At 39.7% G+C, this 15,411-nt stretch overlaps 1 protein-coding gene across 2 annotated transcripts; it reads right to left on the bottom strand.

Moving 5' to 3' along the window:
• Nucleotides 1–547: 547 nt before the first annotated feature.
• On the bottom strand, nt 548–14,514 carry ppp1cc (protein phosphatase 1, catalytic subunit, gamma isozyme). Of its 2 annotated transcripts, none has more exons than XM_079690779.1 (7): nt 14,090–14,514; nt 12,302–12,443; nt 11,107–11,337; nt 10,272–10,376; nt 6,702–6,925; nt 5,185–5,319; nt 548–1,244 (listed from the first exon to the last, which is right to left on the bottom strand). In XM_079690779.1, exons 1-7 carry the CDS (start codon nt 14,141–14,143, stop codon nt 1,155–1,157), a joined length of 981 nt encoding a protein of 326 aa, XP_079546905.1. In that variant the 5' UTR covers nt 14,144–14,514; the 3' UTR covers nt 548–1,154. The 2 variants fall into 2 exon arrangements, with proteins under 2 accessions (XP_079546905.1, XP_079546906.1); XM_079690780.1 differs by having other exon boundaries at nt 12,302–12,433; nt 14,089–14,513.
• Nucleotides 14,515–15,411: the final 897 nt, after the last annotated feature.

Genomic DNA, 15,411 nt, shown 5'->3' with positions numbered 1-15,411 from the left:
TGCTCTGACGTCAGACACCATTACACAATCTGCGTTTCCTTATAAGGAAGTGCGAAAACCTCCTACTTTAATAAATAAATGCTATCTTATCTTTTGAAACAAATGGATCCAAATTCCAAGCGTATGACGTCAAACACCAATAAAAAAAAAACATGAAATTAATAATATATACAAAAAATACGTTCATAATAAAATATGTAGTTATTAAAACTTTTTTTTTGTGTAATGTCATTTTTAATTATGCAATTGTATTTTTTTCATCAATACATTAGGAATTTAAAACACAATTCACCCTACATTTATCTGACAGCTTTAGATACTTAAAGAAAATTAAACTGTGAAAAGCAGTACATTAAAAAAAATATATTACGTTCCTGCAGCACTTTTTATGCATTATAGTGAGACTGGCAGAGTAATGTCTGTCTCCCCCTTGTGGGTGTTGCCTGAGGGGCTCTTATGCAATGAATAGCTGTAGTTGAGCTTTTGTATTGTGAATATGATACCAAAAAAAAGTATATATTGGAACAAATGACAACCAGACACCAGATTCCCCCTAAAATACACTCAAAGTTTATTAGAAAGATTTAGACATTACAAGAGTGCTTCTTTATTAATTTTAGTTTAGCACGAGACTTGTTTAAAAATGTGGTGAAGCAGTGTAACTCTATCATACGACACTGACCGCCAACAAACTGTAAATAAAGTAGAACATAAGTAAACAGGTGTTTGTGACTCGTCCCCCCCCCCTTGTAGGTTTTACAGCCATTGATACCCTTTACCGACAGTGAGAGAAAAGAGATGACAAATCAACGAGACAGGAACGAAACTGGAGAAATTGTGCACAGCTTCAAAACAAGGCATTCCTGTGCATAAGTAGCCGTATTGTTATCGTTATATTCCTGATCCAACAGTCATATGTGGCAAAGACTAGCTGCAAAATGGAGTGCAAAACACCTGAGGTTCTTCATGGTGACATATCAATTTACCCCCGTGGACAAAACAACAAAACACTTTGCTTTCATCGGGTAGGAGTGAACATCTTTTCAGTATTGGCGGCCTGAAGGATAGCCACTCCTTCAGAAGCAGAGGACGAAAGCAGGACAGAGGAGTGAAGCTCTGGACATTTTAAATTCCTCACTTCCCCCCTAAAACACTCATTTCTTGGCGGTCTTGGTGACCATGTTGCGGGGGGGAGTCACGGGACGGCTGCCGTTGGGCTTCTTCTTCTCAGCTGGTTTCAAAATCTATAGAAAATAGAGATAAAAACGCTGTTAGAGAGTAGGTCTGAACGATTAATCCGTTCTTCTTGTGTCGGTCATCCACACCAATCAGAAGTGCTGTGCTCCACATGTACCAGCCATTGTTAACCAATCAGAAGTGGCCCATGATAGAAGGTGATAGACAGATTGATCCAATCACCTGCCAAGTATTTTTGAAAGTGCCTGCCCTTTTCAAACGGCTTCCAGTGGAGCTTTCCTAGATGGTTTGGTGAAACCATCTGAGTCAGGTTAGTAATGCTCCATCACATGTTTCTATTACAGGGTGAATCTTAAACTGAAGCTTGACTTTAAAGCAACCCAACGGAAATGTTATGTAAGTTTAGTTCTTTCACTCGAAGCTCGGGCTGCGGGGGTGCTAGAGACGGGAGCATGTTGATACGACCTTCCTAGCCGGAGATATGGCCGCATTTTACAATAAACTTCCGTTGGGTCGCTTAAAAACAAATATCACAAAATCGAATCACAATCGCAATATTTCTCTGAAAAATCGCAATTAGATTATTTCCCTAAATCGTGAAGCCCTAATTGAGAGGAAGTCTTTCTTCTGCAGGTGATCCAGCTTTTACCCTGCACAGTTTGAGATTCATATAGCGCTTTCCCCCTGAACTAGGCCGATGTGGGGGAGATTTGGTTTCACACCAAAAAGGATCTGGAACTAGTCCCCCAGATTGTACCTGCTAGAGAGGTGGTACTTTCCTGGGGAGGAAATTGTTCGTGGGTGTGTCGGCCACGCTAACAATATCTGATTGGCTGGGCGAATTGCAAACCACGCCCCGTAAAACTCTGAAAACTTTTGTGAAGCCGCCATTTTATTTGCTCGCGTTAGCATTATTAGCATTAGCCCAGCGCATCAACGGAGAGAGGCTAACTTATGGCAACACAAAAGAAAACATGGGAGCGGTGGAAACCCAAGCTGTAGAACATGAGCACAAAAACCACAACTTCAGTCAACTCCATCATGTCTGAGGAAGATGAACAGACGCCTCTTGTACAGCGGGTGGCAGTATACGCCGTGAAGTTGTTTGCGGCCTGCCAGTAAACCCAAAGCAGAAGAAGAAGAAGAAGTGACCAGTGGCTTCATTTGCCTAATCCTCCCTCAAGGACTTATTCCGGTGAGAACGCGATCTACTAGGACAGTTCGAGGGACTAAAGAGTTCAGGGGGAACAAGTCCCGGCTAAGTACTTGGTGTGAAAGTGGCTATAGAGAACATTTGGGACATTTTCATTATTTTCTTTAATGGTAAATAGATAAAAATGAGACTACAATGAGGTAGCTTTTTATTAATGTTCTAACTGCAGTCACAGATGAACTGACGTCTCTTAATCTTCGTCTAAAATTTGACCTTATTTCTAAAAATGTTGATGGTTTTATAGCCTTTAATACCCTCTACCGACAGCGAAAAGACAAATCAATAAGAAATTAAGAGATTCAAAGAAAACATTTTGGGTTCTCACTATTTTCAATTCATAAAAACCAGTAAATGTAATGTTAAATTGTTAAAACAAGACATTGAAGTATTTCTTAAATTAATGTTTTACCTGCAGTCACAATCATCCGATATGTTGTCTCCTAATTTTGCGTCTTTATTTAATTTCTTTGACCAATTCGGACATTTCTTCTAATAAATCACGTACCCGGTTTAGACAAAACTCTGCAGTATTACTAATGTGTGATTTTTATTTTTATATTTAATAAGTTAGCTTGCTCTTTATTATTTCTCCCTTGGGACTCAAAGGATTTCTGATCTAGCAGAATTCTGAAAGATGCATTTAGGTTGAAGTGAATACACTTTGCTATCCCTTTATTTTAACACTCTTAGCCCATAACCTGCCAATGTGTTGTATCGCTAGCCAATAGAGTGGGGCAGGGATGACGCATTTACCCGAAAGTAAGCTGCTGGTTCCCTCGACAAAAAAGCAACGGGATTTTTCCATAGGATTTTGGAAAATAGCTCGAAATAAGGTCTGTGGAAAACGAGCCCGTTTGATAAATGCACGTTTTGTTCAGCCGGATAATCTCCACACGTCTACCCTACCTTTAGAATCATAAATCTAATGGCCAGAAGCAAAATGCTAACGTCATGCTATAAAGGAACTACAGCCGAGTCCAGCAGCACGACTTCTACGTACACTTCAGATCCATATTCAAACACACAGATTCTAAATGGTGCAAGTTGAAGCGTTTGTTTGAACACTTTGCAGGAGGCAGGGACTTGCTTTCAAGCAGAACAGGGCAAACTAGCTTAGCGGGAGTGTTTACGTGTTCGGTGTAATGACGTACAACGGCCTCCACAACTTCTGTAGTCCTATTCAGCCACTTGGTAACAACCATCGTTTTTCAGACACGGAAACTCTTCAGAAATCACCAGTGGGGTCACTGCTGATGGATTTCAGGGTTCATGCACTTTTTCACCAATGATTTTTAATGACTTCTCCAGGACCTTTACCTCATTTTCCATGAACAAAAAAATTACTCTTCTCAGCGGTACCACTGAAAGTTGTTTATTTTAACATGGAACAGGAAAATAAGGTCTGAAAAATGTTGTGCCGATCTAAAACAAACCCAATAGTAGGCTTACTTGCTCCTACAGGCTAAAGCAACTACAATCTCTCACCAGCAAAATACCTCATTTCATTACCATACAGTATTTATTATCATTATAGTATCACTATTTCGGCAATTAGATAAAATATAAATTATATTTGATGCAACTTTAGTTACATTTCCATGAATTTTCCAAAACTTTGTGAAAAATATTGTTTTCCATAACTTTTTCAGGGCCTGGAATTAGCATTTTGAATTTCCATGACTATTCCAGGTTTTTAATGACCGTAAGAACCCTGGTATTTAATGTCGTAGAACAAAACGTGATCCGTCTCTTAAATGTGTCTCAACCAAAGACCTTAGTTCAGATATTTTCCAAAACCCTATGGAGTGATCCCATTGGCTCTGAAACGAGGGAACAGGAAGTGGTGAAACGCTGACTCACTTCCTGGTTTTAAGACTCGTCACTGCACCACTCTATTCAAGGCTCTTTATTTGTCAAACGAACATAAGCCGCGTTCACACCGGAGTACTTTTCCCACTTTAGTTCCGATATAGTTCCGAAATGTCGCGTTCACACCAAAAAGAGCCGGAACTAAAATTAGTTCAAGAGAACCTTTTTACCCCCTTTTCCGTCCCTGCTAGAGAGCAGGGACTCTCATGCGGCTCTCTTGGGAGAAAAGAGCTATATTTCTGATTGGCTGGGCGGATTGCAAACCACGCCCCGTAAAACTCAAAAAAAGTGTTGTGAAGCCACCATTTTATTAGCATTAGCATTATTAGCATTAGCATTAGCCCAGTGCAGAAATGCAGAGAGACTAGCTTATGGCAACACAAAATAAAACATAGGAGCGGTGGAGATGAGGAGGTGTCGGCGTTCTGGCGATTTACTCGGAAGGCTTCAGTAGAAGCTGCTGGGAGTCCCAGCAGCTTCTACTGAAGCCAGTCCACAACAACCGGGGACTTCAGGCCGGGGATTTTGGGCGGCAGTATACGCTGTGAAGTTGTTTGTGGCCTGCCAGTAAACCCAAAGCAGAAGAAGAAGAAGTGACGTCAGCGGCTTCATTTGCCTAATCCACCCCCAGGGACTTATTCCGGTGGGAACGCGATCTGTACTTAGTTCATCAGAACTAAAGAGTTCTGATGAACTAAGTTCTCATGAACCTTTGTGGGAAAAGTACTGCGGTGTGAATGCGCCTATAGCTACAGTGTAGTTATGTCGATGAAAATCTTGCGTCACAGGCTTCTCCAACAGAGCAAAACACCGGTAAACAAAAAAATATAGTGCGGGAAAAACTCTATTCGAGCACGAGTGTCACATAGTGATGTCACCGTGTTCAGGTGGTAAACAAAGCTCACCTGAAAGGAGCACATGAGCGTCTCGTCCACACTCATCATGGCGCCAGCGTTATCGAACTCTCCGCAGTAGTTTGGCGCCGAGAACAAAGTGACCAGCTGACGCTTCGCAAAGAACTCGTAGCCGTCCTCCACGACCTGCGAAAGAGAGAAGGTTTCAAACGGGTCATTGAAAAGACGTTTTGTTATTGAGCGTCAGGAGAAGTCTCGAGGTCTGGGTCACAAGATCGACACAATTACAACATTTCATCTGTGTCACAAATGTAATCATGTCTACTCTTCAGAGGTTCCTCCGGCTCTTTGTCTTCAGGCGTCACCGTTTAGTTCAAATAAGACTAAATACTTCTGTTAGCACCTTCTAGACTCATGCAAGAAGTCACAAGGTTTATTGATATACTATATTTAATAAATATATTGTTTGTATTTTGGAGTATTTGTTCTAATAAATAAATCTTAATCCACTGGTTGAATTAATTTTTTTAATTATTCTGTCGTTGCATTTTATTTTACGAAATGCTTCTTATCTTATAAATAAACACTTAATATAATACTTTTATTTGTGTGATAACCACTGTTTTTCAGTGTAATTATTATTCTTAAATAAATATATTTTTTAATTCTTATTTTATATAATTTACTTTTCTATTTAAGTTCAATTTTTATGAAACTTATTTTACTATTTCCTTTTAATCTAAGATGCTTTATTTTACTAAATGCATTGTTTTTCTACTTATTTTATAAAATCAATCACATCAGTACTTATCTTTCATAGGTTATAGTTAACACTTTGACTATTCTATTATATGTGTTGTACTTTACTAAATACATCTAACGCTTTTTTATTTTTGCACTGGTGTTAGCATTACTTTTTAAACACTGTCATAATATATTTTTTTTAATTCTAATTTCGTTGATTTATCTGACTAAAAGTATTTCACTTGTATTGTTGATGTAGCATTTGGCACTGGTGTTAGCTCTACTTCTTATATGCTATTCCATTTTGCCCTAATGTTAGAATGAGTTCTTATACGCCTTATATGTATATCTCTATTGGTTGTTATTCCTCTCCTGTTGTAGTTTCTGAGCAGCCTCCGTCACAAGGCTTTCCTGCCGCAGTAATAAAGTTATTTCTTATCTCTGTGAGGTCAGAGAGGGTCATGTGACCTCCCTTCAGAGCTGTGCCAGTTCTCTGCTCTGTTTGATGTTCAGAGACCAACCACGTCATGTTTGAGAGCGCACACACACACACACACACACACACACACACAAATAAGGTCATGTAGAACAAGGCATTAATAAGTGTTTTATAAGGACTAATAAAGAGCCCATATGCTGCTAATATGCATGTTTATTAACGACTAGTTGATGGTGAACATGTACCTTAATATAAAGTATTACCACATATTTTTATATATATTTATATTTTTGTATTCGGGATTGTGGAAACGTTATTTGATCTCTTGGTCTGTACACACAAACTGAAAGATTGACGATCAAGTTGGCTTTGATTCTGATGTTACCTGATGCGCGCGGCAGATGAGATCCAGGTCGTGCTTGTGCAGGAACTTGGCCACCACCTCTGATCCGAAGGTGAAGGAGACGCCCCGGTCGTTCTCCCCCCAGCCCAGAACATCTTTATCGGGGTCGGACCACAGCAGGTCGCACAGCAGACCCTGGTCCGGCACGTCCGTCGGGCGCATGATGCGTCGGATCTGCTCCATGGACTGCAGGTCAGGTGACAGGCCTACACGCAGCAGGAGGAACGGACAGATACACACAGCGGTCAATAACCATCACATGGGAGAGGCCTACGTCAGGGGAGACACTAGAATGGATTGATCGTGTTTGTAGATGTGATGTCTCTTCTACATCAACATGTGTCCCCTCTTCTTCATGTCTCTTCTACATCAACATGTGTCCCCTCTCCTTCATGTCTCTTCTACATCAACATGTGTCCCCTCTTCTTCATGTCTCTTCTACATCAACATGTGTCCCCTCTTCTTCATGTCTCTTCTACATCAACATGTGTCCCCTCTTCTTCATGTCTCTTCTACATCAACATGTGTCCCCTCTTCTTCATGTCTCTTCTACATCAACATCTGTCCCCTCTTCTTCATGTCTCTTCTACATCAACATGTGTCCCCTCTTCTTCATGTCTCTTCTACATCAACATGTGTCCCCTCTTCTTCATGTCTCTTCTACATCAACATCTGTCCCCCCTTCTTCATGTCTCTTCTACATCAACATCTGTCCCCTCTTCTTCATGTCTCTTCTACATCAGCATGTGTCCCCTCTTCTTCATGTCTCTTCTACATCAACATGTGTCCCCTCTTCTTCATGTCTCTTCTACATCAACATGTGTCCCCTCTTCTTCATGTCTCTTCTACATCAACATGTGTCCCCTCTTCTTCATGTCTCTTCTACATCAACATGTGTCCCCTCTCCTTCATGTCTCTTCTACATCAACATGTGTCCCCTCTCCTTCATGTCTCTTCTACATCAACATGTGTCCCCTCTTCTCCATGTCTCTTCTACATCAACATGTGTCCCCTCTTCTCCATGTCTCTTCTACATCAACATGTGTCCCCTCTTCTCCATGTCTCTTCTACATCAACATGTGTCCCCTCTTCTCCATGTCTCTTCTACATCAACATGTGTCCCCTCTCCTTCATGTCTCTTCTACATCAACATGTGTCCCCTCTTCTCCATGTCTCTTCTACATCAACATGTGTCCCCTCTTCTCCATGTCTCTTCTACATCAACATGTGTCCCCTCTCCTTCATGTCTCTTCTACATCAACATGTGTCCCCTCTTCTTCATGTCTCTTCTACATCAACATGTGTCTCCTCTTCTTCATGTCTCTTCTACATCAACATGTGTCCCCTCTTCTTCATGTCTCTTCTAAATCAACATGTGTCCCCTCTTCTTCATGTCTCTTCTACATCAACATGTGTCCCCTCTTCTCCATGTCTCTTCTACATCAACATGTGTCCCCTCTTCTTCATGTCTCTTCTACATCAACATGTGTCTCCTCTTCTTCATGTCTCTTCTACATCAACATGTGTCCCCTCTTCTTCATGTCTCTTCTACATCAACATGTGTCCCCTCTTCTTCATGTCTCTTCTACATCAACATGTGTCCTCTCTTCTCCATGTCTCTTCTACATCAACATGTGTCCCCTCTTCTTCATGTCTCTTCTACATCAACATGTGTCCCCTCTTCTACATGTCTCTTCTACATCAACATGTGTCCCCTCTTCTTCATGTCTCTTCTACATCAACATGTGTCCCCTCTTCTCCATGTCCCTTCTACATCAACATGTGTCCCCTCTTCTTCATGTCCCTTCTACATCAACATGTGTCCCCTCTTCTCCATGTCTCTTCTACATCAACATGTGTCCCCTCTCCTTCATGTCTCTTCTACATCAACATGTGTCCCCTCTTCTTCATGTCTCTTCTACATCAACATGTGTCCCCTCTTCTTCATGTCTCTTCTACATCAACATGTGTCCCCTCTTCTTCATGTCTCTTCTACATCAACATGTGTCCCCTCTCCTTCATGTCTCTTCTACATCAACATGTGTCCCCTCTTCTTCATGTCTCCTCTACATCAACATGTGTCCCCACTTCTTCATGTCTCTTCTACATCAACATGTGTCCTCTCTTCTCCATATCTCTTCTACATCAACATGTGTCCCCTCTTCTTCATGTCTCTTCTACATCAACATGTGTCCCCTCTTCTACATGTCTCTTCTACATCAACATGTGTCCCCTCTTCTTCATGTCTCTTCTACATCAACATGTGTCCCCTTTCCTTCATGTCTCTTCTACATCAACATGTGTCCCCTCTTCTTCATGTCTCTTCTACATCACCATGTGTCCCCTCTTCTCCATGTCTCTTCTACATCAACATGTGTCCCCTCTTCTCCATGTCTCTTCTACATCAACATGTGTCCCCTCTTCTCCATGTCTCTTCTACATCAACATGTGTCCCCTCTTCTCCATGTCTCTTCTACATCAACATGTGTCCCCTCTTCTCCATGTCTCTTCTACATCAACATGTGTCCCCTCTTCTTCATGTCTCTTCTACATCAACATGTGTCCCCTCTTCTTCATGTCTCTTCTACATCAACATGTGTCCCCTCTTCTTCATGTCTCTTCTACATCAACATGTGTCCCCTCTTCTCCATGTCTCTTCTACATCAACATGTGTCCCCTCTTCTCCATGTCTCTTCTACATCAACATGTGTCCCCTCTTCTTCATGTCTCTTCTATATCAACATCTGTCCCCTCTTCTCCATGTCTCTTCTACATCAACATGTGTCCCCTCTTCTCCATGTCTCTTCTACATCAACATGTGTCCCCTCTGTGTAAAGAGACTGAAAGTTTCAGGAACAAAGATTCTCTCTTTTTGTTCTGATCCATTAGGCGCTTTCACACCGGAGTACTTTTCCCGTTCAGTTCCGTTAGTGCCTGGAATTTTGCGTTCACACCAAAAAGAGAACTTAGTTCAGTGAACTTTTACCCACATTTTTAGTGCCTGCTAGAGAGGTGGGACTTTCCTGGGGAGAAAAAAGTACCAATTTCTGATTGGCTGAGCGAATTGCAAACCACGGCCCGTAAAACTTTGAAAAGTTTTTTGAAGCCGTCATTGTATTTGCTGGCATTCCCTTATCTTTTACCTGCAAACTGAATCTAACTACAGGTACAAATAAATAACCTGAACCTGAAACTGAAACTGCAAACACATTATCTCGAGGACAAACATGAGGGGCAAAGGTGCTTTGGAGTCCTAAATCCTGGAAATGAGTTTTCCTTGTCTTGAAGTTAATGAGTTTTTGATTGTAAGCCTGAAATAAAGTCTGGGGTTAAAACAAGCTGAAGATATTTAAAATTCTATATATAAACATGTCAGTAAGTAGGCCACTGGTAAATGTAAAAACAGCGGTTGCCTAATGGGACGACTTTAGCTTAGCGGTGGTGACGTGAAGTCATGTGACCGTGCTGTAGTTCCTTGTGTAAAAGCAATATCCATTAAATATTGCTAGAGCTTAAATATTGATTTGACTTCCAATAAAAATTCAAACCCACCTCCGTGGCAGCAGAAGATCTTCTCATCAACAATGGCGGAAATGGGGAGGCAGTTAAAACAATCTGTGAAGGTCTTCCAGAGCTTGATGTTGTACCTTCTTTTACCTAAAGAGCAAGAAGAAATAATAAATGAATACAACATTTTATAAAAATACATTTCCAAGTGTAAACCTTAGAGATCTTCTTAGAATCCTAAAACAAAGCCTAGCGATAACATTAAAAAACGTCAACATGATACATTTCGCCTTATCATGAAGGTTTTTTACATTTTTTTGTGTTTTCAATTGTTCTGTTCTGTTTCTTTTCACGAGCTGTGATAGTCTAGCGAACAATCACCAAACACCTCTGCATCTTATTTCTGTTCATGGTTGTGTACTTATTTGTTTTTCTTTGTAAGTGTGTGTTTGCCTCTCTAGTATGTTACTTATCATGCTGTTCATCACTGTCACTTTGCCGTAACCGTGTAAATGTCCCTGCTGTGGGATGAATAAGGGACTTCTGATTCGAAGCAGACTTTAAAGTGTGCTTTAGCCACACAGTATGAAATACAAGAGACAAAACACAGAAATTATATAAAATTAGAACTACGACAATCCGCTTCAGAAATTAAAGGGGGAGAAAGGGCAACAATTATCCAAAGAAATTCCCAAAATGCCCTTAAAACATTGATAGAAAAGGAACAAATAGGGCAAGTATCTTAATCCTGCATCAGGCCATTTCACGCTACAAAAAAAAGCACATTTATCCTAAAGAAAATGTTTAAATGCAACTATTTTAAACAGTTTAAATATGTTGACTACAAAATAAAATGCCAACGTCCTCCGAGGAGACTCACACTCGTCATAGAAGCCATATATTCTGTTGATTGAAGCACACTCGTGGTTCCCCCTCAGCAGGAAGAAGTTCTCGGGGTATTTGATTTTGTAGGCCAGCAGCAGGCAGATGGTCTCCAGAGACTGCTTCCCCCGGTCCACGTAGTCCCCCAGGAACAGGTAGTTGCTCTCGGGGGGGAAGCCGCCGTACTCAAACAGCCGCAGCAGGTCATAGTACTGCCCGTGGATATCGCCTGAGGGATAAAGGGAATTAAGGCCCCATTTAGAGTCACTGGGTGTTTCTCAATGTCGAGGAAGGATCCTCCTGACCCACTATTTCAAGGATGCTATGTTATCGAGTCCCGCTGAAGGACTGTTCCAATGTCCAGGATGCTTGGAATTCTACCGAGGACTGAATCCTTTGTTGCGGGAAATTTCGAGGATGCACCGGTGTATCCTTCGCGGTCTTAAAATCCCCTCAATGCTTTGCGCACGGACCTATTTCCTAAATCTTTGGCGGAAGCGGGGCTTCTCATATGACACACACCTGCACACTTGCTAGCCTGTTCAATTATTCGTTCTCCAAATGAAATGAAGGATTCTTGCCTAGCCTCTGAAAGACGAAGGGGGTTGTCCGGTGCCTTGCTCAAGGGCACCACAGCAGGGCTGGAGGTGAACTTGGACCTCTCAAAGTAGCAGTCCACACTCCATATTTAGGTCTCTTCGGGGACATGAACCGGCAACCCTACGGCTCACAGTCCAAGCCCCTACTGACTGAGCCACTGCCGGACTAAATGGCAGTGTAAACTACACAAGATAACTAATTACTGGCAATTTAATTTAACATCCTTTAATAGGTAATTTAAATGTTGATTGTTAAAGCAACATAATGATTTTTGTAATCTACATAAGCCTATGTTTGGCTTAGTAACAATAACTGATTAGCTTCAAAGATAACACAAAATATAACGAAAAAAACAAACATGAAAATATTAAGTTATAAAGCTGAAAAAACAAACAGTTTACAAATGATCTTATATCAAAATGTAACAATAAGTTAGTTGCATGATATAAAAAGAGAGGAAGACGTTATTGTTATGCAAATAATGCACAATACAATGACAGTTAACACTTTATATTATAAGGAATTCATTTGTAATTTAGTTAGAGGGAGATTTGTAGTACTATTATTTTGTGATAAATAGCGGCGTCTCTCACCACAGATCTTGAGCGGGGCCTCCAGCTCCAGCAGGATTGGCTGACTGAGGAAAATCTCCCGGGATTTCAGGCACAATCCACGGATCTCGTTCTCCTGCAGCTGCACATTCTTCCCCGGCTTCGCTCCTCTGACTGCACCAGCAACAAAACACACCCAAACAAATCAGGTAAAGTGAGCACAAGATGCATAAAGACTGTATGCAACGGATGTTCAACACAAGTGCACAGCAGCACAATGGTAGTGTATAGACTTTTGGCACAACTACTTTTTATTTTATTACATGCTGCAAGAGCTCAGGTCATATTTTAATAGCCATTTCTCCACTGTATGTGCATATGACAATAAAACCTTTGAAACATGAATCTTTGTTTATATACCTGGCTGCTAAATCTCAGAACTGTTACAGGATGTGTATTTTTTTTTAATTATGTAATGTTTCTTTTTCAAATGTTGTATATTTAATATTTTTTAATGCATGCTTTTAAGGTAATATTAAGCTGTCTTTGGTTCTTTTTTTGCTGGAACAAATGCAAAAAGGTATTCTGATATTTGTGTGTGATAAATACAGTGTGTGTTGGATGTTTTGTGCCCTTTCTGTACATTAAAATCTTCAATCTGGATCCAAAAAAAGCCTTGAAATGACAACAAACCCAAAAGAAAAAAGGTGACTGCTAGGTCATTCACAAGATATTAAAAACAAGAAGTGCACCGTTGGCTGAAGCAAATTTCCGTAGTGGCCAAACGGTGGTACTACAGCTGCCATGACGTCATTTTGGCCCAAAAAGACTTTTGACATTGACTTATATTGGGAATAAAACGCCTGTAAATCCGCGGTTTTTTTATTTTGTAGCTAAACAAACTACCCAGCACGAACACTTGCATATCCTTGATTTTAATCATTAGGGTTTAAAAGTTGTGAAATTAAGCTAAAAAACTGAATCTAGAGATATTTTCTCTCTCCATCTCTCCTCTTCATTTGACAGAGGAGCGGGAGATTGGAGGCGGGACTTAAGGGAAAATTCTAGTGCGCATGCTCTGTAAGCAAAAGGACCCGGATGAGCAGAAATATAGGAATTTGCCTACATATACACAGTTAAAATATATCAATTGTAAGAAAAACTACCAAAACAATAATGAAAAAATTATTATAAGATATTAAATATATTTCTATTTATTGTTTTGTTTATCTTCTAGTGCTCATATGTATATATTAATAATCTTTATTTGTATTTAATTACTTCTCACTCATGTGCAATGCCTTATGCTATTGTGCATGGGATGAATAAAGTATATCTTATCTTAAAACATTAAGATATAGAAAATAACTTGCATGAAATATAGATATGCTAAAGAAAACGACCAACAGACAGTATACTATTACAAAAAAAAGAAGAATATTTAAATATAATTATGCGCAGTATTGTTATGAAATAATGATCTCTCTCTATATATAGTAATAATAATATACTCTATTTTGGGCTTCATCCGCCACTGATTAACTCCCATAGGAATGAACGGTGTTTCTCTTCATACATCAGTGGTTATTGAGAGTGTAATGTAAGCAATAAAAAGGAAATACATTTAAATAATGCTAACAACTTAAAGCCGAATTACAGATACTTATAAAACACGTTTAAAAAGCCCAAATTATTAAAGTGTTTCTTGTTTTTTTTTACACAAAATACAATAAAATGAAACTGGCCCATTTTTCAGTGGAGTTAGGTTAAAATCCTACGGCTATATCAACCAAAACACGTTAACAAATTACATGTCAATATGTCCTTACCTTCTAAAAGTCGCTGGATGATACTGTCGATGTTGAGTTTGTCCACATCAGCCATGGTAGATTTGGTGTTCAAATAAACCTGTGAAATCTAGGTTAGCACGTTTTGATGGATGTTAGCCTAGCATTAGCTACCTAGCTTCTCCGACTAAAGGGTACAGATGCTCTTCAGTGACCCTGTTTTTAATTTAGCTGCTTAAAGATAATTCCCACAATCTAATAAACTACTTAAACACCGCGATGAATTACAAAATCTGCATCCAATGGAGGGTTTTGATAAGAAAACAGAGATAAAAAAAAAGAAGCCGCACTAGCTGTTAGCTAGCGATGGTGTCAGTGTTTTTCTCTGCCGCACCTCGCACTGCTCGCCAAGCCGCTTCAAGGAGGCTGAATCCGGGGAAACGAGACGCTGCTGCCCCCTGATGGACCGGTTGAGAAGGGGACTTTAACCTACTTAGATATAGGCCAAGGAGATTAAATAGCAAAACATCAAGTTGACAAAGAAAGGGAAGGATGCAGAAACTCCTGTATTTCAAATTGTGCGAGTTCATTTTAATATACAGAATAAAATCGTGTTTTACGTACTTTGAGATGATTGGATAAAGTGTCCAAAGCCAACAAATAGCAACACATCAAGCTGACAGAGAAAGAAACATAAAGCAGAATGTCCTGTATTAGAAATTGTGTTAGCTAATTTGAATAAAATAGTTTTTTAGGTACTTTAAACAAATTTAGACTAATGTCCAAAGCCAAAAAATAGTAACACATCAAGCTGACAGAGGAAGAAAATTATGCATTTAACGTACATTTTAAATACAGAATGAAATCGTGTTTTTCTTGAGAATTTAGATTGAGAAAGGTACATTAAACTTCTTAGATAATAAGTGTACAAAGCCGAAACATAGCAACACGTCAAGCTGACAGAGAAATACAAATAAAACAGACCTTCCTGTATTACAAATTATGTGAGTGAATTTGTCTAAAATCGTATTTTGATGACTAAAACAATGGACTGGATGGAGAAAATGGCTTTAAGCTACTTAAATAAAGTGTGAAAATAAAAGTAGATTAGCAACACTTCAAGCTGAGAAAGAAAGAAGTTGAATGTGAGTATGTGTGTGTTCAGGTGTGTATATGTATTTATAACAAGTAACAATGTAGTATATGTGTATGTTTGTATTATTTGGGACGGTGAGAAACAGTACCTTGACTTGTCTATAGATACACATCAAGTGGACAGAGGGTGAAAATTATACTTGTGCATTACCAATTGCGAGGCTTCATTTTTAAATACAGAATGAAATTGTGTCTTTTTTTGAGAATTAG

This window comes from Notothenia rossii (genome assembly GCF_949606895.1).
Source record: "Notothenia rossii genome assembly, chromosome: 6".
In the NCBI taxonomy this organism is placed as follows: Eukaryota; Metazoa; Chordata; class Actinopteri; order Perciformes; family Nototheniidae; genus Notothenia; species Notothenia rossii.
Note: the sequence above shows the minus strand (reverse complement) of the source record. Positions and strands in the feature narration are given on the sequence as shown.

Bases quoted from the DNA above. Each gene is read 5' to 3' on its own strand.
- ppp1cc (XM_079690779.1), bottom strand. From the start codon at position 14,143: ATGGCTGATGTGGACAAACTCAACATCGACAGTATCATCCAGCGACTT. The intron at 12,444-14,089 runs GGTAAGGACATA...GTGTGTTTTGTT, and splicing joins TCATCCAGCGACTTTTAGAA to GCTGGTGCAGTCAGAGGAGC. The intron at 6,926-10,271 runs GTGGGTTTGAAT...TGCTGCGTGTAG, and splicing joins GATCTTCTGCTGCCACGGAG to GCCTGTCACCTGACCTGCAG.